This window comes from Mirounga angustirostris, unplaced genomic scaffold (assembly GCF_029215605.1).
Source record: "Mirounga angustirostris isolate CCGP_5_RB_7025 unplaced genomic scaffold, mMirAng1.0.hap1 SCAF_15, whole genome shotgun sequence".
NCBI classification, from domain to species: Eukaryota; Metazoa; Chordata; class Mammalia; order Carnivora; family Phocidae; genus Mirounga; species Mirounga angustirostris.
Window position 1 is genome coordinate 64,273,635 of NW_026991723.1, and position 25,562 is coordinate 64,299,196.

Here is a 25,562-nt window from a genome sequence, read left to right on the forward strand (position 1 = left end):
TTTTCTCGACCTTCTTCCTGTCCTTGGCCCCGCCCCCCGGAAGCTTCGATGGATCCTCGCCCGCGGGTCGGGGGTGAGAAGTGGGGGCGCTGAGCGGACCTTGGTGAATAACTGCCTGAGTGCCGCTGCCCAGCGGCGCCGGTTGTTAGGACCCAGGTTAGATCTCGGCCAAGGGCACTGCGGGACTGTGCGGGCCCTCGGGAATCTCCACCCTCTCCGGCTCCGGGGCTTCCCTCTCCTGGGCCTGCAGTTGGCGGCGCGGGAGGCTGGGGTCCTTGCCGCCTCGCGGGTCGGGGTGCGGCCCTTGTCTTGGCCCTCTGTGTCCTCTCTCCAGGCGAGGTCCGACTCAGGTTACTGCCGCCGATAACGCCTTCTCCTGGAGCTTGAATAGGAAGCAGGGTAGTGTGTAGTCTCGGTGATGGCAGGGCTGCTTTCTAAAGCAGCAAAGTGCTTTAGCATCCGTTTCTCCTTTGAGCTCCGAAACCCTGGGAGGCAGTTTAGGTAGACGGAGTGTTTGTTGCACTCGACTGTACGTAGGAGGAAACCGAAGCTCTTGGAGAACTCCTTCAAGGCAACACGGCTCCCTGAGAGGTAGAATGGTGATTCACTCTCAGGTCCAGGCTCCCTAGGGTTGCACGAAATCATGAGGAGAACGTTTGCAAATAGGGAAGAAACTGCAAGTATAAGAAAGGGAGCTAGTATTTCTGCGTGCATTCTTCGTGTTAGGCATTGTGCTATGTTCTTTCTGTACTTACTCATTCCTTGAAAGGGGCACAGTAATTATATACTCTTATTTCTGGCTTAGGAAATTGAGCCTCAGTGATGATACACGACTTGTTCAATATTAATGATTTAGTAGACATTTCTGAGATCTCTTTCAGCTCTGTGATTTTTCCAACACAATAGAATTAGTTCCTGTCCTAATCAAACTATTTTTTCTGATTCTGGCATTTCAGGAAGTGAGATTTCTCTGACATTTTTCTTGGTGTCTTCATCCTTTGCCCATTGTCTCATTTCTTATCAGCATCCTATTCAGAAATTAGTGGTTGTGTAAATTCAGCCCTGACTCTTACTCCACAGTTTACTTTTTTCTTTCCAAGAGGAATTTGGGGCTTGTGTCACTTGGTATGAAGTTAATGGATTTCGGTTAAAAGGCTGGCCAGAAAAATTGCTAGTTTTTACATTATAGGTGATCTCTTTATTGTGTCTCTTCTTGTATCTCTTACCTAAGTTTCTGGGTTTTTTTTTTTTTTTCCCTTCCAGGAAGACTGCTATCATCTGGTGCCAAGATGTCAGGAATTGGAAATAAAAGAGCAGCTGGAGAGCCTGGCACATCCGTGCCTCCGGAGAAGAAAACAGCTGTTGAAGATTCAGGGACCACAGTGGAGACGATTAAGCTCGGGGGTGTCTCTTCAACGGTATGTGGAAACAGTGCTATGAGAGTACGCTTTTTTTTTTTTCTCAATTGCATCCTGAAAGTAAGAGTTTAGGAAGCTTTCTGATGTAAGAAAAATTTATTTGAAAAGAAGAGGAAAATAGTCAGAAGTAGGTGAAATGATGTGGTGGTCAGTTCTGAAAAGAGTATGTGGACATTTGGTGTTTATTTTCAAAGGTATGCTTCTAATCTCTGGAGGGTGTGGTGCCTGATACACATTGATTATAGGCATTAGCATTGGGAAACTACATTCATTTTTCATTCACTGAAAAGTTAGGTGCTAGGTACTAAGAGGCAGTGTAGCAAAATCACTGACGGAGTGATGAAGGGTCAGAGTCTGAGGCCAGACGACCTGGAATTTATCCTCAGCACTACCACTTCCTAGCTGCGTGCCTTCTGTTTTCCTCCCTTTGCCTCTTCTCCTTGTGTATAAAATGTAATTATTATACCCACCTCATTGGGTTGTTGAGAGGATAAAATGAAAGAGCCCCTGTTAGGGCTTAAAACGTTACCTTTAATATGGTAAGTATGCAATATGTGTGAGCTATTAATAATTATTATTGGGCTAGATATTATGAATATAATGGTGAATAAAATAGTCTCTGTCCTTGCTATTATGGAGTTGACAGTTTCATTAGACTGTTATACACCAGAAGCTTAGAGTAATGTTATATGTCCATTAGACATCAGAAGCTCACTATAATTGGTTTGGATCTAGATCAGGAGTCTGTGTTCTGGAACTCAGCCAGGGGGATATGGTGTTAAAATGCTTTACATTTGTATAGCTTATAAAACCACATCTCTTGCTTATTTGAATTAGGCTCAGGATCAGAGAGAATAATGGGAACATTCAGAGTAAATTGTTGATGAAGTGTCATTTCTGAGTCTCTGGGGTTCAGCTACTCCATCCTCTGCCAGGCGGTGATTTTGTTTTAACACTGGATCTCATCATGCATCCCAAGGACATTTGCTAACTCAATAAATATAAATATTTGTTGAGCATCTGTTATTTGCCAGATACTATGCTTTACACTGAAGACAGCCCCTGGACTTCAGTTTGTAAGGTGGCACTGCCAAGGGAACAGATTGTTCTAACAGTTATGAGTGGGAGAAGTGCTGTTCATAGGGATTAATAGCCCCATGCTCTAAGGGAGGCAGAGAGGATACATCCCAGTTTGGACTTTATCCACAAGGTAGTGAGGAGCCTTTGGAAGGTCTTAAGCAGGAGAGTAACATGCTCTGCCTTACGCTTGGAGAATAGATTGTAGAGGAGCAAGGTTTATGAGTTCAGTTGGCAAAGTCATTCCCTTGTTCCTTTTCCCTCTTCTCCTTTCCATTTCATGTCTCTAAGGGTGGGGAGCTGGGGCATATATCCACTAATTCCTGCCCCAGTTGGTTGAAGGTTACCCTTAAAGGCAATATCTCTTCCTCTGCGCTTCAAGGTTGTTGTAGTGAGCCAGCTGAGGTTGTGGAACAAAAAATGAAAAGACTCTGGGCAGCTTGAGGTGGGAACACTGGCGGTGGATGGAACTGTCCACCATAGCTGTGCTGAAGTCTGGCAGGCTGACAGGACATGGCATGGGGCACAAAAGTGTCCACAACAGGAGGCTGTTGCAGTAATCTTGATGAGGGATTGTGGTGGCTTGGGTCACTGTGGAGGTAGTGTTGACAAGATTTGCTGATGGATTGGATAAAGTTTATGAGATCCAGAATTTTGGAAGTACAGACTGTCCACTTGCTGAGCTGGGGAGGAGTAAGAGAGGAGCAGACTTTTTGGGAAGCTGTGGAGGATGAGGCAGGAGTTTGATTTTGGACATGCAAGTTTGGGATACTTATTAGACATCTGAATGGGTAGGTGGTTGGATACTGTAATCTGCAGTCTGAGGAGAGGTCTGGCTAACGCTGTGCATTTGGGGGTCATCATTTTGTAGGAGGTATTTAAATCCATGAGACTAGAAGCTCTAAGTGAGTGTCGATAAGGAAGAGGTTTGAGGTTTGACTGACAACAGAGCCCTGAAGCACTTTGATATTTTCACGTCAAGGTGATGAGAAGAGACTGATCAAAGAGACAGAAAATGAAGTAGGAGAACAAGAGAGAGTGGGGGTCCAGAAGGCAAATGAAGAGAATGTTGTTTCACGAAGGAGTTGTTCAGGTGTTGCTGATGGTTTGAGTAAGGAGAGCACTGAGTGAGGAGAGCAGTGAGACATTAGGTTTGGCAGTAGAAGGTTCTCGGGAGCCTTGATAAGAACTGTATTCATGGAGTGGTGGTGCTAGAAGCCTGATTGTAGTGAGCTGAAGAGAAGAGAAGAGGAAAGGGGGAAAGACCATGTTTTGCAAGAGTATTGATGTAAAGCAAGACAAAGAAAATGTGGCATTAGCCAGATGGAAATGTGGGGTTGAGGGAAGTGGTTTTGTTTTCTTTGTAAAGTAGGAGCTATTACAGCATGTTGATTGAAATGATTTGGTAGAGATGCTAAAGTTGATGAGGTAGCAGAAAGAGGAGATGGTTGCTGGTGTGATTTCCACGAATAGGGGAGAGAGCATGTGCTATAACGCACAAGTGGGGGATTGGCCTTAACTAGGAACAGGGGCAGTTGATCCGTAGCAACAAAGAGGAGGGCTGTGAATATGAGTTCAGATGTATGTAGGTCGGTAGCTGCAGTTATGGGAGATAGATGTGGACATTCTCTTCTGATTGCTTCTGTTTTTTTTTCAGTGAAATCAGAGGCGACTCATCTGAGAGTGAGGATGGGGGAGGAAGTGTTGGAGGTTTGAAGAGACAGGAGAAGGTATGAAGTAGTCATCTTGAAGAGGGAACGGACTAGAGAGATCGAGTATTGTTGCTGGGCAGCACTGAGGACCTACTTGACTCTGTGATCATGAGTTCAAAGTGAGCCCAGGCAGCGTGGTACTTTATGTTTTGTGGTCACGTTCAGCTGCATGGATGTAGGCCTGGAGGAGTGGAGAGTTGGATGTTACCAGGGGTGGGGTTTTTACCACGTAAGTGTGAAGAAGGAGCAAGGAAGAAGGAGGTTAGAAAAGGGTGTGATTATGACTGATTGCAGAATTTAAGTTCAATAAAGAAGGGAGTGAGGAAGTGAGAGGAATGAAGGTTGGGAAAGGTATAGAACCAATGGATTGTAGATCCTGGAGGAGGTGAAGAACTATAGGAATCAGGAAACTAGAGAGAGTGAGCTGGAAAAGTAGGTGGTAATTGTAGAGAATGGGATGTCTGAAATTGAGCTTAGAGAGCAGACAGATACAGCTAACACTAAGACTAACTGGGAGTTTGGTGGCTGCGGGAGGTAGAGGACAAGATCATTGGTGGAAAGGAAGTCAACGACTTGATGATTTGAGATACAGGAAAGATCATCTGTATGGGAATTGAAATCAGTAAGAACTGTGACAGGAATAGCGTTGGAAAGTAGTAATAAGCTAGGTGCTAAATCTTCAGGAAACATGGGGAAGTGATCTGGGCGTTTATAGCCCAGTGCAGGAAGGCAGGGTGGCAGGTGGTGTGGACCAGTGGCGTGAGCTGCAAAGCTAGGAGGTTTTAGGGAGGCAGGTGGGCTAATGGCCTGGAAGTGGCAGTGGAGAACAAGGAAGATGCCTGCCTGTCTCCAGGCCCAGTGCAGTGCCAGAGAAACCTGCAGGGCAACAGCATTCTCATCCAGGTTTCAGTTAGAGCAAGAAGGGAAAAGGAGGGCTCAGAGAAGAGGTTGAGGATTTCATTTCATTCCATTTATTTATTTATTTATTATTTTTTTAAAGATTTTATTTATTTATTTAATTGACAGAGAGAGAGGGAACACAAGCAGGGGGAGTGGGAGAGGGAGAAGCACGCTTCCCACTGAGCAGGGAGCCCGATGCGGGACTCCATCCCAGGACCCCGGGATCATGACCTGAGCCGAAGGCAGTCGCTTAACCAACTGAGCCACCCAGGTGCCCCGAAGATTTCATTTATTAATAGTATTAATAAGCTGTACATTTGGGAAACTCTTGACTAATTTGGCATATCAAGAATGTTTTAGCCAAAATGGAAGAAGGCAAATAAAAGCAAGACGAGAAATTGGTGCTCTAATAAACAGTTCTTACTTTAAAATATTCATGAATTCTTAGGTAAAGTAAAAATGTAATCCTTTCCAATCCTGTTTCTTTGCCTGGGATACTCCCCCCACCCTCCCCACTTCCAGCCCCCACCTTGTCCTAGGGAAGGAATTAGGGAGAAAAATGAAAGATTTGAGAAAGGTGTGGAATTACTGATGGAGCAATATTTTTGCAGAAACAGAAGAGAATGAGATCCTGAGCACAAGTTGAGGTCAAGGTATGGAAGATAGTGGAGACAGAAGGGACTGACAAGGAAAAGGGAGAGAATTCAAAATTCTGGGAGATATAGATGAGGATCAGTATATGGGGATAAGGGCATGAGGTACCTGGAAAGATAAGGTTTTATTCAGGGAATTTAAGATTTCAGTTGTGGCATAGTTCCAGATAATGGCAGAAGTCCAAGATGTGGCTTTTGAATTGTGTGGCTGAAGCACAGTGGGGGAGATACTCATTGGAGTTAAGGAATTCAGAACGCAGCCTAGACCCTGGAGGATTCGATGGTTTGTCCACATGTGTACACATCCACATGGGTACTGCGCTCACTGGGTATGTTGGCAGGGACTGGGGCAGAGAAGGACCCAGGTGCCAAGCTTCTTGAATGAGTGGGGGGCGGTGCTGAGGAGATAGATGGCAACTGTGGTCAGGATAGAAGGTGGTCGACCTGGATAGTGGAGCCTCACAGGACTGTGGGTGTCCACGAGAAGAGAACAGTGAGATGGGTGAGGTCCAAGTTCTAGTATATTAGTGTCATTCTTACTTCGCTTCATCGCAGGTTCTTTCCTTTACTTCCTCTGTTCCTACTTATCCAATTATTTGTTGTAAGATTTTTAAAAATGAATAGCTTTAGTCACAGGAAATTACTAATTAATATGACCCTGTTGAATTTAACAGCTGATTTGCCTGATTTCTTTGTGGAGACTAATAAGATTGGTTTCCTGGGGTAGGAGGAGCTAGACATTCGAACACTGCAAACCAAAAATCGCAAGCTGGCAGAAATGCTGGATCAACGGCAGGCCATTGAAGATGAACTCCGTGAGCACATCGAAAAACTGGAACGAAGACAGGCCACCGATGACGCCTCGCTGCTGATTGTCAACCGGTACTGGAGTCAGGTAGCTCACTCGTTTATTTGCTCAGATTTTTATTTGAGCATTTTTGTTTGCCTTAGCACTCTCTTCATTTCCCAGGCTGTGTTTTGTTTTTTTCATAACCGTGCCCACCCTTCTCCAGTTTGATGAAAACATCCGTATCATCCTTAAACGTTACGATCTGGAGCAGGGTTTGGGAGATCTCCTCACGGAGAGAAAAGCCCTTGTCGTGCCGGAACCAGAACCAGACTCTGATAGTAATCAGGAACGGAAAGATGACCGAGAGAGAGGTGAGTATTTGTGGTGGATGCTACCACCACATGCCATGTGGGTTTTTGAAGTAGAGCTTTGCTTTCAGGATTTCCATTTGAGGAAAGAAAGAAGATTTTGGTATTTCCAGTTTTATAACGTTGACAGCTTCTTTTCCTCCCCCCCGTGTCCTCAGGGGAAGGGCAAGAGCCAGCCTTCTCTTTCCTTGCTACTCTGGCCAGCAGTTCCAGTGAAGAAATGGAGTCTCAGCTGCAGGAGCGTGTGGAGTCCTCCCGCCGAGCTGTGTCCCAGATTGTGACTGTCTATGATAAATTACAAGAAAAAGTAGAGCTCTTATCGCGGAAGCTGAACAGTGGAGGTGAGGCAAGAACCAGGAGACTGGGAGAAAAGGGGGAGGAATAAGAGCTCACCTTTGCATGCTAATTTGTAGTTGGCAGACTTATGTATTTATTTTTGATTACATTCCTTGGAATCCAATCTCCAGTATTACCGGTAATACCAGTAATGTCGTTGCTATGGCATGTTAATATTTTACAAGTGCTTCATATTTTGAGCCACATGACGGTCTTGTAAGAAGCTGAGGAAAGCCCCATTCTGATACTCTGTTAATTAAACACTTTTATAAGTAGCAAAATTAATTTTATTATTTAAGGAGTAGCTCTGTTTTTGGATATTATTTTAAATATTGGTAATTATATTTAAAAAATTTTGTTTATTAGATGTTGAACTTTGACTTCAAAGAGTCAGTTTTTTAAATTTAATTTTTTGTAAAGATTTTATTTATTTATTTGACAGAGAGAGACACAGCAAAAGAGGGAACACGAGCCTGGGGAGTGGGAGAGAGAGAAGCAGGCTTCCTGCCGAGCAGGGAGCCCAATGTGGGGCTCGATCCCAGGACCCTGGGATCATGACCTGAACTGAAGGCAGATAGATGCTTAACGACTGAGCCACCCAGGCGCCCCGAGTCAGTTTTTTTTTTAAAGATTTATTATTTTTCTTAATGATTTATTTATTTGAGATTGAGAGAGAATGAGCGAGAGAGCAAGAGAGCATGAGCAGGGAGAGGGGCAGAGAGAAGCAGGCTCCCTGTTGAGCAGGGAGCCCAACGCGGGACTCAATCCCAGGACCTTGGGATCATGACCTGAGCCAAAGGCAGACGCTTAACCAACTGAACTACCCAGGCACCCCTAAAGATAATTATTTATTTGAGAGAGAGCGTGGGGGGAGGGGTTGTGAAGGGCAGACGGAGAGGGAGAGAATCTTAAGCAGACTCCACGACCCGGGGCTCGATGTCACAACCCTGAGATCATGACCTGAGCTGAAATCAAGAGTCAGACACTTAACCGAATGAGCCACCCAGGCGTGCCCCCCCAAAGAGTCAGTTTTAATATGTTCTTGTTTTTTGTTTATCTGTTATCTCTAATATTTTCAGAAAGGGTTGGCTCAGATTTTAGAATTGTTAGATGGTCTCTGTGTTTAAAAAGATAAAAGAGGGGCGGCTGGGTAGCTCAGTCGGTTAAGCATCCAACTCCTGATTTTGGCTCAGGTCATGATCTCAGGTCATAAGATCGAGCCCTGCACTGGGCTTCGTGCTGGGCATGAGGCCTGCTTAAGATTCTTTCATTCCCTCTCCCTCTGCCCCTCTCCCCCTCAAAAAAATAAAAAGATAAAAGAAAATATTACACGGATGGAGAAGTGTCTATTTGAAATAATTATGTTACTAGTCAGTGTTAATGGAGAAATTTAAGCTTTTACAGTATAGTAAAGTATTTGTGTAGCTAGGTTGCATCTTCTTAAATGCCCTGATTTCACATTTTTAATAATCATGGTCTAGTTGTAATACCATAATTTCTCTGATTATTATTAAGATGTTTAACCTTTCGGGGTGCCTGGCTGGCTTAGTAGAGCATGTGACTCTTGATCTCAGGGTTGTGAGTTCAAGTCCCACATTCAGCCTGGAGCCTACTTAAAAGGAAAGATGTTTAACCTTTCATTTCTGAAAGTAGTATGTTGGATGTAATGAACCATTGGGCGGGCAAATAAGAATTTTTATATTATTTTTATTAAGATTTTATTTATTTATTTGAGAAAGAGAGAGAGCATGAGAGGGGGGAGGGTCAGAGGGAGAAGCAGATTCCCTGCTGAGCGGGGAGCCCAATGTGGGACTCGATCCCAGGACTCCAGGATCATGACCTGAGCAAAAGGCAGACGCTTAACCAACTGAGCCACCCAGGCACTCTCTGTAATTTTTTTTTTTTTTAAGATTTTATTTATTTGAGAGAGAGCACGAGAGGGGGGAGGGTCAGAGGGAGAAGCAGACTCCCTGCTGAGCAGGGAACCTGATGCAGGACTCGATCCCGGGACTCCAGGATCATGACCTGAGCTGAAGGCAGTCGCTTAACCAACTGAGCCACCCAGGCACCCCTGTAATTTTTTTTTTTAATATTTTATTTATTTATTTGAGAGAGAGGGAGAGTGAGCAAGAGAGAAAGAGAAGGTGCGCATAAGCAGGGGGAGAGGGAGAAGCAGACTCCCTGCTGAGCAGGGAGCCCGATGCAGGACTCGATCCCGGGACTCCAGGATCATGACCTGAGCCGAAGGCAGACGCTTAACCAACTGAGCCACCCAGGCGCTCCTACTCTAATTTTTTTTAAGGATACTTGGGCTAAATTATCAACAGAATTAGAAGATGAGGGATGTAAAAGACTTGTGAAAATTTGATGGGAAAGGGTTTCTTTTGCTTTTGCATAAGTGTATTAGCATATTTGTGTATTTAATTATTTGGATACCAGTTTTAGAATATATAAATCAGAGATAGATAAAAGTAGACTATAAAAGTCCTCCCATCCCACTTCTCAAAGATAACCATTTTGTAAGCAGTGTGGTTTGTGTCCTCCCAGACTTTTGTATTCATATATTACATCCACTTATGGGTTAGCTAATCTCTGTATCTGGTATCTAGTGCATGCTTAATTATGGTGAATGAGTGGCTATAAATCCTCCCTATCACCTAATGTAAACTGAGCTGGGTGTTACTTCTTTCTCCCTTGGCTATACTGGAACAGTTGGATGATATGGTTAAATTCTAGTAATATGCTGCATGGATAAACCATATGCATATTATATGCAGATAATATGCCATCTGCAGAGGTTATGCCAGTGTTAAACTTGATTTTATAAATGAATATCCAGTAAAATAATTGGTATATTTAAAAAGGAACTGAAATGGGTGGTATACTGAATAGTATTTTAAAATTATTTTTGATGGCATGCATTTTAACAGGTTAGAGTTTAAGTTCAAAAATAAATACATTATGAGTTACAAATCACTGAGTTATTTTTTTATAGCATAAAAGGCAATTGCCGTTGATAAGCTGAACTTGTTAAGAGATAAAGATCTATAAAGTATGAATTGTAGCATCAACTATACTTTTTTGGCAGTTCATTTTTTCCCCATGTTTATTTTATCCTTGATTCAAAAGAATTGCATTTATCAGCTTGTTTATTAATTCAGTAAGTATTTATTGAGCTCTTATTGTATTCTAGGCCTCTGAGTATCTCAGGACATTAAAAAGACTAAAATTCAGCTCCTAGTTCTTAACTTGAGTTATGAACCAGAATCACTTTGAGAGCTTCCGGAGCATATGTTTTTTTGGCCTTGCCCATGGGTGGTATTATTTAGTAGGTGTGGGACGGGTCCTAGGGAAGTGTCTAATCTTAAAGTTCCACAAATGATTCTGCAGGCAATCCTGGTTAAAAACCACAAAAACCACCACATGACCAACCTATTCTGTATGGTGTTTCTGAGTGATGCCAAGGGGTAGTAGGAGAGCCCACAATTCTTCCTCCTGATAACTCTCTCCAGGGCACTATATATCCTGAGAGTACCTGGTTTCACTTGCTAACATTTGGATTTGAGCTATTATATTTGTGACTCTAGTTTTAACTTGGTGTAATAAGTTCTGTAAATTTATCTCCTTTCTTTGTAAATTATAGTGTACATTTTGGCTTTTGAGCTTCAGGAGTGCCCCTAGCATCATATTCCAGAATATGTTAAGTAATTGAAGGCTCTTATCTTTATCCTTTGTGATTTTATAGGTGCTCATTTGAACAAGGAAATTTCTGCCCCTTTGCACCCCCCTTCTCTCTTTCAACAGAGAGATGCTTCATGTTGCTGTTAGTGAATAATAGGAATTTGTGATAGCTTTTTTTTTTTTTAAAGATTTTATTTATTTATTTGACAGAGAGAGACACGCGAGAGAGGGAACACAAGTAGGGGGAATGGGAGAGGGAGAAGCAGGCTTCCCGCGGAGCAGGGAGCCCAATACGGGGCTCGATCCCAGGACCCTGAGATCATGACCTGAGCCGAAGGCAGACGCTTAACCGACTGAGCCACCCAGGCGCCCCTGTGATAGCTTTTTGAAATAGAATGTTATTGCTATGAAGTCTGACACTGATGAGAGATACCTCTGCCTTGTCTACAATTTTAAAATGCATTTTTTGGGTGATTGTGCCTTATCCAAATAAAGTTACAGAACCTCCATTTCTTTTCTCACTACATTTTGACTTTGTGGAAAGGGATGGGTGTTAGGTGACCTTGGCTCTGTGTCATCCTCTCCTGAAGCACAAGGTTGGCTCATCTCTTTAAGCAAGTCAGCTAAGGTCTGGGTACTGAATCAGTCACGTGAGGATAATAAAAACCAGCCTACTTCTTGAAGGTTTTCAGGAGAATAAAGTGACATAGCATGTTAATATTTTGGTGGGAGGTGCAGTTTTAAAACTGGACACTATAGATGCTAAACTAAAGTGCAGTTCTTCTCTCTCAGATCATCTGATAGTGGAGGAGGCGGTGCAGGAGCTGAATTCCTTCCTTGGACAGGAGAACATGAGGCTACAGGAATTGACAGACCTCCTTCAGGAGAAGCATCGCACCATGTCTCAGGAGGTACTTGATCCGAAAGGAGAGATACTACTTTCTAGTGGTCTGTGGCACTGGAATAGACTCAGAATTTTGAATGCTTTGAGGATCATCTGACTATAGAAAGCCTGTTTTTATATTGAAGAGCATGCAGGGCAGGCTAAAGCAGCCAGGTCTGAGAAATCAAAATCTGAGGAAAGGTTAAGGGGAAAAAAAAAAATCAAATGTTTCTCCTAGACTTGTGCCTCTGTTAAATAGAAAACTTTACGGTGTTAGTTTTTAGGAAGAAATACCATCATGTGGGGTTTTGTGAAACAACACACCAATCCCCCAAATGATGAATTACCCCAAATATAAAATACCATGCACAATATTACTGAGGAATGGGTTGGTAGAAATTCATCTGAGAAAGGGACAGTAGGAACTATTGTATTGATGATGGCCTGGGAACTTGAGGAATATGGGTTTTCAGCCCACACTTGGGCATAAATAGTACCATGACTAAATCATGTCAGGACTCGGGTACTTATTTATTTATATACAGTGATTGAGATAAAGTGATAATAGGCCTTTAAGATTTTTCTGACACACCTGATTATCATTTCAGTTTAGTTGAAAGGATATTGTGCTGAAATTTGACATACTTTAGTTAGTAGTTACCATCTACTTAGTGCCTAGCACTTCGGTACTTGATGAGTATCATCTCTAATGGTCAAACAATTCCCATCTTACTGCCAAGGGAGCAGATTCAAGGAGGTTGGTAACTGGTCTGAACACACAGCCAGCAAGTGATTGAACTGTGATTTGAATGTAGGTGTTTTACTTCAAAGCCCACGTTCTTCATTATGCTCTTGTTTTGTAAACTCGAGTGCCAAGGTCCATGCTGGCTGTTTCCATGAGAATCTTCTGGGAAGTTTATTAATGTGTAGAGTATAGCAGTGCTTATAAATAGATCGGAGTGTATTGAAAAATAGAATAACTTTCTGTCACGTTTGAGACATTAATTAGGTGCGACCAGGGTGAGAAGGTTCACCTCTTCTGGCCCTTTCCCAAATCTCATGTAGCATTACTAACCCTGGAGAGAGACATTGCTTTGCTCAGCTGAGCTGACGTCCACCATGGCTTTTGTGGCTGGCTGTTGATGTCGCCTGTCAGCTGGGTGGGAGCTCCCCTTCGGTTGTCCACTGGAACGCCTGCATGTCGCCTCTCCAGCATGGCAGTTTCAGGATAATTGGGCTTCTAACATGGCAGCTGGCTTCTTCCAGAGAATGAATGTCCCAAGAACAGCAGGTAGAACCTGCATGGCCTTTCAGACATAACCTCCAAGTTATGTAGCATCATTTCCATTGGGTCACTAAAGTTGACCCAGATTCAAGAGGAGGGGACAGTGCCACCACCTCTTGATGGGAGGACTACCAAAGATTTTGGGGGCCATTTTTTAAAACCAACACAAAGGGTATATATAGATTAATGTGAACATGTAACAGTTTTGTAATTAGAGTTTTCATGATTTTATTTTTACACTCATGCATTGGGAAGAAGGTGAAGCAACTTCTATTTAAATTTTGTCTACAATGATACATAAGCAAGGGTTAATTTTGTGAGATTTGGGATGTAAGATAGTGATGGAAGGTATTGCTTTTCTCACTCTTTTTTTGGCTTTCTTTTTCTGGATGCCTGTCTTTGGGATGTAGTTCTCCAAGTTGCAGAGTAAAGTGGAGACAGCTGAGTCACGAGTGTCTGTCCTTGAGTCCATGATCGATGACCTGCAGTGGGATATTGACAAAATTCGGAAGAGGGAACAGCGACTCAACCGACACTTAGCAGAAGTCCTAGAACGGGCAAGTGCTGTTTCATTCACGGTTTAGAGGCTAGAGTCCTTTTTAAGGAGTTTACTCAGAAAGGACGGACCTGGGTAGTAGTACCTGGGGACAAAATGGACTCTTGAAAGTACTTTGGTTATCAGACTAAAATCTTCGGCTTTCCTCTCACTAAAGAATCTCTGTCCCTCCTTTAGGTGAATTCAAAAGGCTATAAGGTATATGGAGCGGGGAGCAGTTTGTATGGTGGCACAATCACCATCAATGCCCGGAAGGTAAAGTCCGGCACTCGCTCGGGACACGTCTTTGACCTCATGTCAGCTGTCGTGCTCGGTACTGAGGAGTTCACAGGTGGCAGGGTGGGGTTGTGCTAGAAGAATGGGAAGGTGAGGTGGAAGCTTAGGAATGGCAACGACTTAAGAATTCTTTCTTTATGCTCATCTTGCTATTTTCCTGCTTCTCTCCAGTTTGAGGAAATGAATGCAGAGCTTGAGGAGAATAAAGAGCTGGCTCAGAACCGTCACTGTGAGCTGGAGAAACTTCGGCAAGACCTGGAGGAGGTCACTACCCAAAATGAGAAGCTGAAGGTAGGAGAAACCTTTCTGAAGGGCCGTAAAATGAAACTTTTCACTGATCAACTCACATACATGCTGGTCGGCCCTCATAACTTATGAGGGAAAAGAAAAATGTGAGTTTTGTTGGTGTATCTATTTATTTACTTAATTATTTGTACTGTGCCTTGTTCTGAAAAGGATCTAAAACAACCTACAAAGACTGAATCAAGGTGCTTTAACTTAGGAATTGTTGAGAAAAATGAGTAGGGTAAACTGGGGTGATGATCCAAAATGGATTTTAAAAAATGGGGCTTGTGTACAAGATCTGTGCAGGGAATACATACATCCTGTAGCAGGGGAGGCTACTCACGTGTCAGGAGTTGCCAAATGTGGGTCATAGGATTTGGCTCTGCAGTTCCTACCTGCCAAAACAGAGAAAGAGACATGATCAGTGATGGTTCCTGTTGGTTTTCAAACCTGCCTGTTAGAATTTTCTCTCCCCAGGTTCTTGGGGGTGTGGGAAGAACATGGATTCTGAAAGTCTTCCTGCCCCTCTTTTGGTCATAGCCACATGTCTTTTTTTTTTTTTTTTTTTAAGATTTTATTTATTTATTTGACAGAGAGAGATACAGCAAGAAAGGGAACACAAGCAGGGGGAGTGGGAGAGGGAGAAGCAGGCTTCCCTCCCAGCAGGGAGCCGGATGCAGGGCTTGATCCCAGGACCCTGGGATCATGACCTGAGCCGAAGGCAGACGCTTAACGACTGAGCCACCCAGGTGCCCCGCCAAATGTCTTTTATAATTTGATTTGTTTCTAGGTAAATAAAGATGTTTGTACTGAAAAAAACAAAAAATAAAAAAAAAAACCCAACCTGAGTTAAATCAATTAAAGTGTTTGGGTAACTAAAGCAGATCGTTGCTTAAGAGAAGCATAACTATTTTTGATACAGTGTCAAAAATATATTTCTCTGTGACTGTTAATAAAAAGAACAAGTTAATGACGAGGGTCCTCGACTATGTTTTAAGAATTAAACATCTTGACAAATTTCATAGGGTTTTCTGTGTCCCCACATCTGACAAATTTCATAGGGCTCTTCTAGTGTCATTGGGTGTAGGTTGATACATAATGTAAAATACGTATCAATTAAACAGTTCTTGGGTGGAGAACACAGGTACCTGGTGTCACCTCTTTTTTTTTTTTTTTTTTCTTAAGATTTTATTTATTTATTTGAGAGAGAGAATGAAAGAGAGCACAAGAGCAGGGAGGGCCAGAGGGAGAAGCAGACTCCTGCCGAGCAGGGAGCCCGATGTGGGACTTGATCCTGGGACTCCAGGATCATGACCTGAGCCGAAGGCAGTCGCTTAACCAACTGAGCCACCCAGGCGCCCCTACCTGGTGTCACCTCTTGGCTGGTCAGATTTAATTTGATGTAGATTTTACAGAACTAGAAGAGTGGGCAGATATAATCCATAATCTTCATAAAGCTTGTCTTAATTCAGGACACCTGGGTGGCTCAGTCGGTTAAGTGTCTGCCTTCAACTCAGGTCATGATGCCAGGGTCCTTGGATTGAGTCCTGCATTGGGCTCCCTGCTCGGCAGGGATCCTGCTTTTCCTTCTGTCCGCTGCTCCCCTGCATGTGCGCTCTCTCTCTGACAAATAAATAAATCTTAAAAAACAAAAACAAAACAAAACAAAAAAAGCTTGTCTTAATTGCACAGGACATCACTGAGTTTAAGGTTTTATTCCCTGTCTGGCATCTAGGGCACAGACGCTAGCTTCTGCTTCTGACTCGTTTTTGGGCCCTCCTCAGGTGGAGCTGCGGAGCGCGGTGGAGGAGGCGGTTAAGGAGACCCCGGAGTACCGCTGTATGCAGTCACAGTTCTCCGTCCTGTACAATGAGAGCCTGCAGTTGAAAGCGCACTTGGATGAGGCTCGGACACTGCTTCATGGCACTAGGGGGACCCACCAGCGCCAAGTTGAGCTCATTGAGGTAACAGCCTCGCTTTGTCTTCTATATATGAGCTTTTCTGCCTTGTAAATTTTATAATTTTACCCTCTCATGAGCAATTATCGCTCATTTGATAAGCGTGTATGGAGTGGCCATACGTCTTTACTCTGCTGGATGGTGGGCATCCTGGCATCTGGGATCATACAGCTTAGCGGGGAGAGTAGTGACCATTAGAATGAGGTATGGGACAGCAGAGGCGTACCCAAAAGAGGCAGTAATAAAGGAGAGCATCTGATTTCCTGTGGAACCTTCCTGATAACCACTTGCCAGAGTAAAGTGTGAATCTTAAGTTTACTGGTAGAAAACGTAAATACAAGTTTTGTATAAATGCAGGTTTACTGGTAGACAAAATAGAAGGGCATTCTCAGCAGTGAGAAGAACAGATTTAGAAATAGTTTACTATGGCTGGAGCCTATGTGCATGGGCGAGAGTAGTGGGTAGAAGCTGCCGCACCGTTTATAAGCCATTATATGGGTCCGGGCAAATGTAAATACTTTTTTTTTTTTTAAGGCAAAAACTTTTATTCATGTGTTCACTTCTATACCTTCCATAGTCCTTAAGGTAATGTTTGTCATAGTTGGTCTTTTACTGTATGTCTGACAAATGAATTGAATTTAATATATCTTACCTTACAATGTTTATATCCCGTTTTATTGTTTGTACTCCTTGTAAATTATAACATTCTCACAGGAAGGGGCTATTTCCCCTATTTCTTTAATATCCTGCCAGTTTTCAAATCAGTTTTTCGTAGCTGCCTGGTGCTTATTATATATTGATTGAATTGGAACTTTTCAGAGTAATCCCTCTTAGTATTTCCTTTTTTTCTTCTTAGATCCTTATGGGTCAAAATTAGGAAACCTAGTAATAGAATATGATGATGTTTCCACATTTGGATAAGGATTTTTTTTTTTTTTTTAAAGATTTTATTAATTTATTTGAGAGACAGAGAGAATGAGAGACAGAGAGCATGAGAGGGAGGAGGGTCAGAGGGAGAAGCAGACTCCCTGCCAAGCAGGGAGCCCGATGCGGCACTCGATCCCGGGACTCCAGGATCATGACCTGAGCCGAAGGCAGTCGCTTAACCAACTGAGCCACCCAGGCGCCCTTGGATAAGAATTTTTGATTGGTTCCCTTTTTTGCATGTAGCGAGATGAAGTTAGTCTTCATAAGAAGCTGAGGACCGAAGTGATCCAGCTGGAAGATACACTGGCCCAGGTCCGCAAGGAGTATGAGATGCTGAGGATAGAATTTGAGCAGACCCTTGCCGCCAATGAGCAAGCAGGTATGATTATTCTTGCTTCACCCTGCAGCTTACTGCATATGCCTTCCTTAAACAATACCGTATGGTTACCTGGACTTGTTAGGATTAAGTGGAGCTCCGATGTCTTAAAGACCCTTAAACCAAATCCTGGAATTCATTTTGGCTCACAGCTTGGTGCTTGTTTTTCCCAACTCAGACTGGCCAGTTTTGTTTTCTTCTTGTGAGAAGGAATCTTTCTTTTGGTAATTTTCCCTGTTTCTCAGAGGTCCCTGATGTGTTCCGCACTTTCTCTCCTTGTGCCTTTGCCCTGGTCACAGTTCTTCGTAACATTGCTGTTGCTGTATTTAAGGCCCCATAAACCGGGAGATGCGCCACCTCATCAGTAGCCTCCAGAATCACAATCACCAGCTGAAAGGCGAGGTCCTGAGGTACAAGCGGAAATTGAGAGAAGCCCAGTCTGACCTGAACAAGGTAACCAGGACGGGTAGACTAAGTGCTGCTCTTCTGTTCGTGTAGCCGGGTTCGAGGGAGGCGAGCAGGGTGGTTGCTGTCAGTGATGCGCTTCCTTTCCCTCTTTGTCCCCCAGACCCGTCTGCGCAGCGGCACTGCCCTCCTGCAGTCTCAGTCCAGTACTGAGGACCCGAAGGATGAGCCTGCAGAACTGAAGCAAGATCCTGAGGACTTAGCTGCCCAGTCCTCTGCGTCAAAGGCATCTCAGGAAGAAGTCAATGAAATTAAGTCCAAACGGGATGAGGAAGAACGAGAACGAGAAAGGAGGGACAAAGAGAGGGAGAGAGAAAGAGAGCGGGAGAAGGAAAAGGAGAGGGAACGAGAGAAGCAGAAACTGAAAGAGTCAGAGAAAGAAAGAGACTCTGCTAAGGATAAAGAGAAAGGGAAACATGACGATGGAAGGAAAAAGGAAGCAGAAGTTATCAAACAATTGAAGATTGAACTCAAGTAAGAGCAGAATTTAGAGAAACTGTTTCTGACTCAGAAGCTGAGGTTAGGACATCATGCATGAACTGTTTGGTGGGTGGCATGACTTACAGACCATCTTAGTATCTTGGGTATAACTAAATGTACAATTAATTGTGCTCTCAATTTTTAATCAAGTGTGCAGTCAAAATGGCTTGTGCGGGCTCTCGCGTAGTCTGGTTCAGTGGTCAGGTCTCAGTAAGCCCTGAACTTATAGCCTTATTCTTCATGAATCCAAATTAAGGGACCAGGGTGTCATGATTTAAGCAATACTCATGAGAATTATTGAAATTAACTGCTGGCAGATTGCTGGCATGAACTATAATTTAAAATCATAATGGGTAGAGTTTGTATCAGCATAACTTGAACAACGTTGATCTGTTTGCCTAGCAGTTAACCAGTTTGTGTATGTATCAGATCATTTTAAGAGATGTCTTAGGAGGTTTATTCCTGCAGGCATGGAAATGGTAAGACAGACCTGTCGGTTAATGAAATACCAACATAATGTCACATACTGTGCCATTTTATAACTTTATGTTGGAGAACTTGGTCTGAAGGAGAAATGATTCCATTAGTTAGCTTGCTTTTCTATAGTTTCTGAGTATATCCACAAGTCTCCTGATGGTCCGTGAAGAAGTTTTCTTTTAGAGCTGTGCTGTAAGATGTACATGGAACTGTTGTAAATGATTTTGCTCAATTCCAAATTCCCTTGCTCTGATGTCCTGTGTTTTCTCGTTACACCCTTCCCTTCCCTCTACCACCCTCATCATAGGAAGGCACAAGAGAGCCAAAAGGAGATGAAACTATTGCTAGATATGTACCGCTCTGCCCCAAAGGAACAGAGAGACAAAGTTCAGCTGATGGCGGCTGAGAAGAAGTCTAAGGCAGAGGTAATGTCGTCTGCCATTACCTGTCATTCTGTTACAGTCTGCATTTATGGGATTTTCCTTCACATTTCTGAAGGATGTAGTTTCTTTCTTCATCTTTAAAGTTAGCATTTAAAACTCAGCAGCATTTTCTTCCCTTTCAGAGATCATCTAAAATAAAACAGATTTCTGTATTGTCCACTAGGTGGTAAGGTGTATCACAATTTCTGGGAATAGGAGTAACCTTTTCAGGCTTTTTATTCCCTCTTTCCCATTAACGCTTTTCCCATAAATCTTTGTTATAGTGAGTCACTTTTCTGATTACTTTTGGGAAGAATGTCATATTCTCTTACAATTTGGGGGCCTTAAAAAAAGGGTGAGAACCACTATCCTAAAGAGAGGTGCACGTGCACTCCTCACCAGCGTTGCTTATACAAGTGTGTCATGTGGGAATGGAGGGAAGTTAGAGCAGTGTGATGTGGCCTGCCAGTAAAGCGTTTCCCTTTCGAATTCTCTCAAGGTTCTTTGGTATTGTGGGCCCTCCATCTATACAGGATCAGTTGATTTTTGAAATTGTATTATAGCTTTTTCTTCTCATGCATATGATTCCTTACCTTCTCTAGTTGGAAGACCTAAGGCAAAGACTCAAGGATCTAGAGGATAAGGAGAAAAAGGAGAACAAGAAGATGGCTGATGAGGACGCCTTGAGGAAGATCCGGGCAGTTGAGGAGCAGATAGAGTACCTGCAGAAGAAGCTGGCCATGGCCAAGCAGGTGGGCACACTCTCTTTGTTTAGTTGGGTTTTTAAATAAATGTTACTTGACAAGTTATTGACAGTGCAGTGTGCTCTTTCATTCCAGTCTTTTTCTTTTTGTGAATATTTTTCTCCTATATGTACATTTGTTTTTAGAATGACGTCTTTCATTCTTTATTATTTTGTTTTATGTATTTGTGAGGCAGGAAATTTATTTTCAAATTGGGTAGCCAGTTGTTCAAACATTGTTTGTGGAGGGATCTATCCTTCCTCTGCTGATCTGGAATCAGGAGTGAGTCTAAATGGGGGAAAAATAAATAAATATAAAAATAAAAAAAATAAATATAAAAAAATATATATATAAGGTTTTATATACATTATGATTACAAATATACAAAACTGGGCGCCTGGGTGGCTCAGTCGTTAAGCGTCTGCCTTCAGCTCAGGTCATGGTCTGTAAAGACTTTTCTCCTCACAGTCTCCTCATAACACAAAATATAAGTCAAAATATTTTTAGGTACTGGGCACCTGGGTGTCTCAGTCGGTTTAGTGGCTGCCTTTGGCTTAGGTCATGATCCCAGAGTCCTGGGAATGAGGCCCATGTCGGGCTCCCTGCTCAGCGGGGAGTCTGCTTCTCCCTCTGCCTCTCCCCCCCCACTCGTTCTCTCAATCTTGCTCTCATGCTTTCTCAAATAAATAAATAAATAAAATCTTTAAAAAATACATATTTTTAGGTACTGATCTTCACCCATCAGATTGTTGTGCGGTACTGTTGGAAAGTCTGTAGTGAAATGTGGTATTACAGTTGTGGAACAGTGTGGGAAAATGGGAGGCTTTGTGATAGAAGTTCTCTTCACCAACTGCTGCTTGGTCAGTTTGCTGCATTGTGGTGTGTAGGGGTTCTGTTTACTCTGAATGTAAATCAGCGGAGCATCAGATCATCAGTGCCAGTGGCTTCAGATACTAAGGCTTCATTTGTATTCCTCGGGCTAAGCCAAGTGACAAAACTAAGCTGCTTAAAACGGAGTTTCTCTGTCACTAGGTTAATTTATTTCTGAATGAACACTGGGAAAGCTTAGTTTCCAGCGCTCGTTTCTTTGGAGTTAGAAGATTCTATTAAAATGAGGGTTCTTTCTCCGTATTTTAGGAGGAAGAGGCTCTCCTCTCGGAGATGGATGTTACAGGCCAGGCCTTTGAAGACATGCAAGAGCAAAATATCCGTTTAATGCAGCAGTTGCGGGAGAAGGATGATGCAAATTTCAAGCTCATGTCTGAGCGTATCAAGTCAAATCAGATCCACAAGTTACTTAAAGAAGAGAAGGAGGAGCTAGCTGACCAGGTTTTGACTCTAAAGACTCAGGTAATTTGAATAGAGCTTGCCAGAATTCTGTTGAAGTAGGGCACTTTCTACATGCGTTAAAGAATGATTATTGTGGCATTAAAAAAAAAAAAAACCCTGAAAATGTGTATTGTTAGCATTCTGGTATAAATGTATATTTTTAGCATTCTTTTAAACAAATTATACATCCCTGCAAAGAAGTACAGTTTAGCTGTTAAAACAAATATGGATCTGCTAGTATGGAAGATGTTATCATTATGTGATTTGTTTTATTATCCCTTTTATTTAAAAATGTGTACGTCTTTGTGTGTGTGCTGTGTAGTTTACAAATTTCTGGAAGGCTGCATGAGAAACAGAGTGGTTACCTGATTACCTCTGGATGTTGGGATGAGAGTCTGTGGGGGTGTGACTTGACTTTTTACCCTTTCATGGTGACTCCACTTTGTGTGTGAATTTCAAGAAAAAGACTGCTTTAGAACTTCTAACCATTCTGAGAGAGATACACATGGCCTTTGTTTGAGCTGTAATTTACATGGTCTAGTATGAACTGCCAGGCTTCGAGAATTAGTATGACTAAAAGGTGAATATCTGTAAATGTAATTCCTTTTGCTCTTGGCAATTTTGGAGAAGAATTTTCAGTGGTTTCTTAAACTCTTGCTTGAATCATCAACAATGATTTTTTTGGTTTTTTTTGTATGAAAAGGGAAGCTTTTAAGTATTGTGGTCTTGCATGTATTTTGAAGGGTTCATGGGTAAAGAGAGCGATGATTTGAGATTTCTAACAGACTCTTTTTGTGGGCCTATGGATTAACAGCACCTAGTCAGTTCATAGTTTTTTTTCTTTCCTGTTTGTGTTAAAGTATGATTTTTCTTTTTCAAAGGTTGATGCGCAGTTACAGGTAGTAAGGAAATTGGAAGAGAAGGAGCATCTCTTACAAAGCAACATTGGCACGGGGGAGAAGGAGCTGGGTCTTAGGACTCAAGCCTTAGAGATGAATAAACGCAAGGTAGGATTGCTTACTCTGTAATCTAAAGTTAGTCTCAGAGGAACAAATAAGTAGGACACGGATGAAATTAGAGGTTCACTTTCTTCCTTGGACCGGGTTAACGTTTTGCCTCCTTAGAAATAAGTGGACGCTATTTGTACATCCTGCCTAGGCGATGGAGGCAGCCCAGCTGGCAGATGACCTCAAAGCGCAACTGGAGTTGGCTCAGAAGAAGCTCCATGATTTTCAGGATGAGATCGTGGAGAACAGTGTCACCAAAGAAAAGGACATGTTCAATTTCAAACGAGCCCAGGCAAGAGCAATTGTGTTTTCTTTACATTTCACCTTTTACGTATGTTCTGAGCTCTGAAATGTTATGAAAGAGTCATTGGTCTGATGTGTGTCATCTCCTACTTGATTATAAGTTCCTTGAGTGAAGAGACCAAGTCTGTTTTCTTCACTGCCATATCCCCCAAAGCCTGTCACGGTGCCTACCAACCGGTGGGCATGAAATACATACTTATGAATTGAATGAATTGGTAAATTTATAAAGAAGTAGCAACATATCAAACTAGAGGATTTTAAAGTTCTATAGTGTTTCTATTTTTGGCATGTCCAGTGTTTCTCATGATGACTTTCTATCCTTATCCATACATCTGTAAATTATTTTAATCCACTCTACCTTCAGCTTGAAAGTAATTGCCTTAAAATAAAGTTGCTTATCAAATTTTTCATCTTTTTTTTTTAAATTCTTAGACTGTATTTTTACAGAACTGCATTGACAGTAGTTAGGTGCAACTCAGTTTGGTAATAGGATTATGGTTTTGTGCTCTGGAACAAAAGAAGGTATTTGCCATTCCAGTTCTCTGCATTCCTAAGAGATAATTGGCCGGGAGAGGACAGAAAGTCCTTTCTTTGCCGAGCAGAAAGTTCAAGTTGGAGCAATTTTTTTCCTCAGAATGGCAGGTCTGGGGGAGTGCGTCTAATGGGTATGCTCTCTTACCACAGGAGGACATCTCTCGGCTTCGAAGGAAGCTGGAGACCACAAAGAAACCAGACAATGTGCCCAAGTGTGATGAGATCCTGATGGAGGAGATTAAGGATTACAAGGTTAGGAAAACTGCCTCGGTGATTTCTTTGTGTTCTTTTTGTTCAGGCCTGAAGTGGCCTGCTGATAGACTGGGAGAATAAACACTGAACTTATTTACATGAAGGGAACCAGAGGATGGTTTCTTTTGGGCGGGGGTGGCACTCTTGTCTTCGTGCTTCGTGGGTTTCCTGCTCGTTTGCTTCCATATGATAGCCATTTAAACCTTTATGGTCGATCAGACTCTGACTTCTTTTTTTTTTTTTAGGCACGCCTGACCTGTCCATGTTGCAACATGCGTAAAAAGGACGCCGTACTGACCAAGTGTTTTCATGTTTTCTGCTTTGAGTGTGTGAAGACACGCTATGACACCCGTCAGCGCAAATGTCCCAAGTGTAACGCTGCGTTTGGTGCCAATGATTTCCATCGCATCTATATTGGTTGAGCCGAGCCAAGAGTAGAAGAGGGAGTGGCTAGACAGGCACTTCTTCATTAACCACCAAAACCTCTACCTCTTCTCTCCTTGACTGTCACCTACAGGGCAGTTTGTCTGCCAGTGACCTTTCCTTCACAGACTTTACGTCCAGGCTCTCCTCTCTAATAGCTAGATGATTTCAGGGAAAAGGACCGGTAAAGGCAAGTCTTGGGTTTAAGAATGAATTCGAAACAAACAACTCTCATTTGTCTTCCCCACCAGCTTATTTCTTTCCTGCTTTTAGATTTCCTAGCATTTTCTTCTTCAGGCTTACTATATAATCTTGGATTTCCATTCCTCCTGAAGAAGTAAATTGGTGTTTCTGACACAGAGAAGGGAGCAAAGAAGAGTGGAGACCTACGGCTGTTTTGGGGGGTGAGGAGGATCTTTTAGAAATAAGCTCTCTGTGGGCACAAACATTTCTTGATTTGGGTAGTAAACTTTTTGTAAAGTTGGATTATAAAATGGTATAATTGTGCCACTTTTTCCTGGATGGTTTGAAGCCTTAATGAAATTATGTCCAGGATGATTCAGTCCATTTTCTATTCCCTAACAAAGTAACTTGTTAAGGTCAGCTGGGTTCCATGTTGGAAGTTATTTAAGTTTTGAATGTCCTACTCATTAAAAAGTCTTTAAATTTCTTGAGGCCAGAATAATTTCAAATTTAGTTTTTATCTTACAATGAAATCAAGCTTGGGGAGGATGGGGAACAGGACTGAGATGATAAAGAGATCTTCTGGGTACTCTGGGAACTTGATACAGAGAGGCCTTAGTGAGCTATGAATTACTCTCATCTGCCTCTCTACAGGGATTGCTGTGATCCCTGTTTTCCGGAAGATTCTCTGTAATGTTTCTGTAGGACTTTATACTCCATAAGCTTCAATTAAAGCAGGATTCAGTTTGTTTTAGTGTTCGTGTTTTTCTTGGGCAGCAGGTGGTTTGGGTTGGGATATTTACTGTTTATGACATTTGGCTAAGAAAGCTGGCTGCCCAGCATCAGGGGACTGCAGCCTCTGGAATATTGTGGCAGAAAACCACTAGTCCCATGGGGAGCTGGATTTAGGGGAAGTTCCTCTAGTTGGGAAGAGCAGGGAGCCTCTAGTCCCAACTAGCTTGAAGTCCCAGCAACATAGCTCTTAGAGACATTTTGAGATAATTACCAAAAATGGTGATGATTTTTGGACAGTCTGGCTTCTTACTACAGAAGAGGCCAGTGAATGGGCTTCAGAAATACCCACAAATTGTATACAAAATTTTGTTTGTGTTGTATGTACTTTATTCATAGCTTTTTTCAGATTCTCAAAGGAAATTTGAAACCTCACAATCCTCCAAAAAAATCACAGCGCCTGTGTGGCTCCGTTGGTTAAGCATCTGATTCTTGATTTCGGCTCAGATCATGATCTCAGCATCCTGGGATCGCGCCCCACATCAGGCTCCTTGCTCAGTGGGGGGTCTGCTTGAGGATTCTCTCTCCCCCTCTCCCTCTGCTCCCCCCACGCACTCTCTGTCTCACTCTCTAAAATAAATAAATTTTTTTTTAAAGATTTATTTATTTATTTGACAGAGAGAAACACAGCGAGAGAGGGAACACAAGCAGGGGGAGTGGGGGAGGGAGAA

At 42.6% G+C, this 25,562-nt stretch overlaps 2 protein-coding genes across 2 annotated transcripts in view; one reads left to right on the plus strand and one right to left on the minus strand.

Annotated features, from left to right (window-relative positions):
- Positions 1–24,848, plus strand: RNF20 (ring finger protein 20). Its single transcript, XM_045882803.2, has 20 exons — positions 1–156; positions 1,264–1,418; positions 6,488–6,655; positions 6,774–6,921; positions 7,077–7,259; positions 11,728–11,846; positions 13,514–13,660; positions 13,837–13,914; positions 14,107–14,226; positions 16,005–16,184; positions 17,349–17,484; positions 17,813–17,934; positions 18,050–18,420; positions 19,211–19,328; positions 19,928–20,077; positions 21,206–21,418; positions 22,279–22,404; positions 22,556–22,696; positions 23,392–23,493; positions 23,739–24,848. The coding sequence occupies exons 2-20, from the start codon at positions 1,290–1,292 to the stop codon at positions 23,913–23,915; spliced, it is 2,928 nt and encodes a 975-aa protein (XP_045738759.1). The 5' UTR covers positions 1–156; positions 1,264–1,289; the 3' UTR covers positions 23,916–24,848.
- The window catches only part of GRIN3A (glutamate ionotropic receptor NMDA type subunit 3A), a 170,945-nt gene continuing 159,944 nt past the window's right edge, over positions 14,562–25,562 (minus strand). Inside the window, exon 12 of the transcript XR_010407841.1 lies at positions 14,562–14,615. The gene's annotated coding sequence lies outside the window, so the exon portion shown is untranslated. The remainder of the gene's footprint in view (positions 14,616–25,562) is intronic.

What these genes read in the sequence shown, in the direction of transcription:
- RNF20 (XM_045882803.2), top strand. Translation starts at nt 1,290, where the DNA reads ATGTCAGGAATTGGAAATAAAAGAGCAGCTGGAGAGCCTGGCACATCC. An exon ending in GCGGAAGCTGAACAGTGGAG is followed by an intron (nt 7,260 to 11,727) that starts GTGAGGCAAGAA and finishes CTTCTCTCTCAG; the next exon opens with ATCATCTGATAGTGGAGGAG. An exon ending in TGCCGCCAATGAGCAAGCAG is followed by an intron (nt 17,485 to 17,812) that starts GTATGATTATTC and finishes GCTGTATTTAAG; the next exon opens with GCCCCATAAACCGGGAGATG.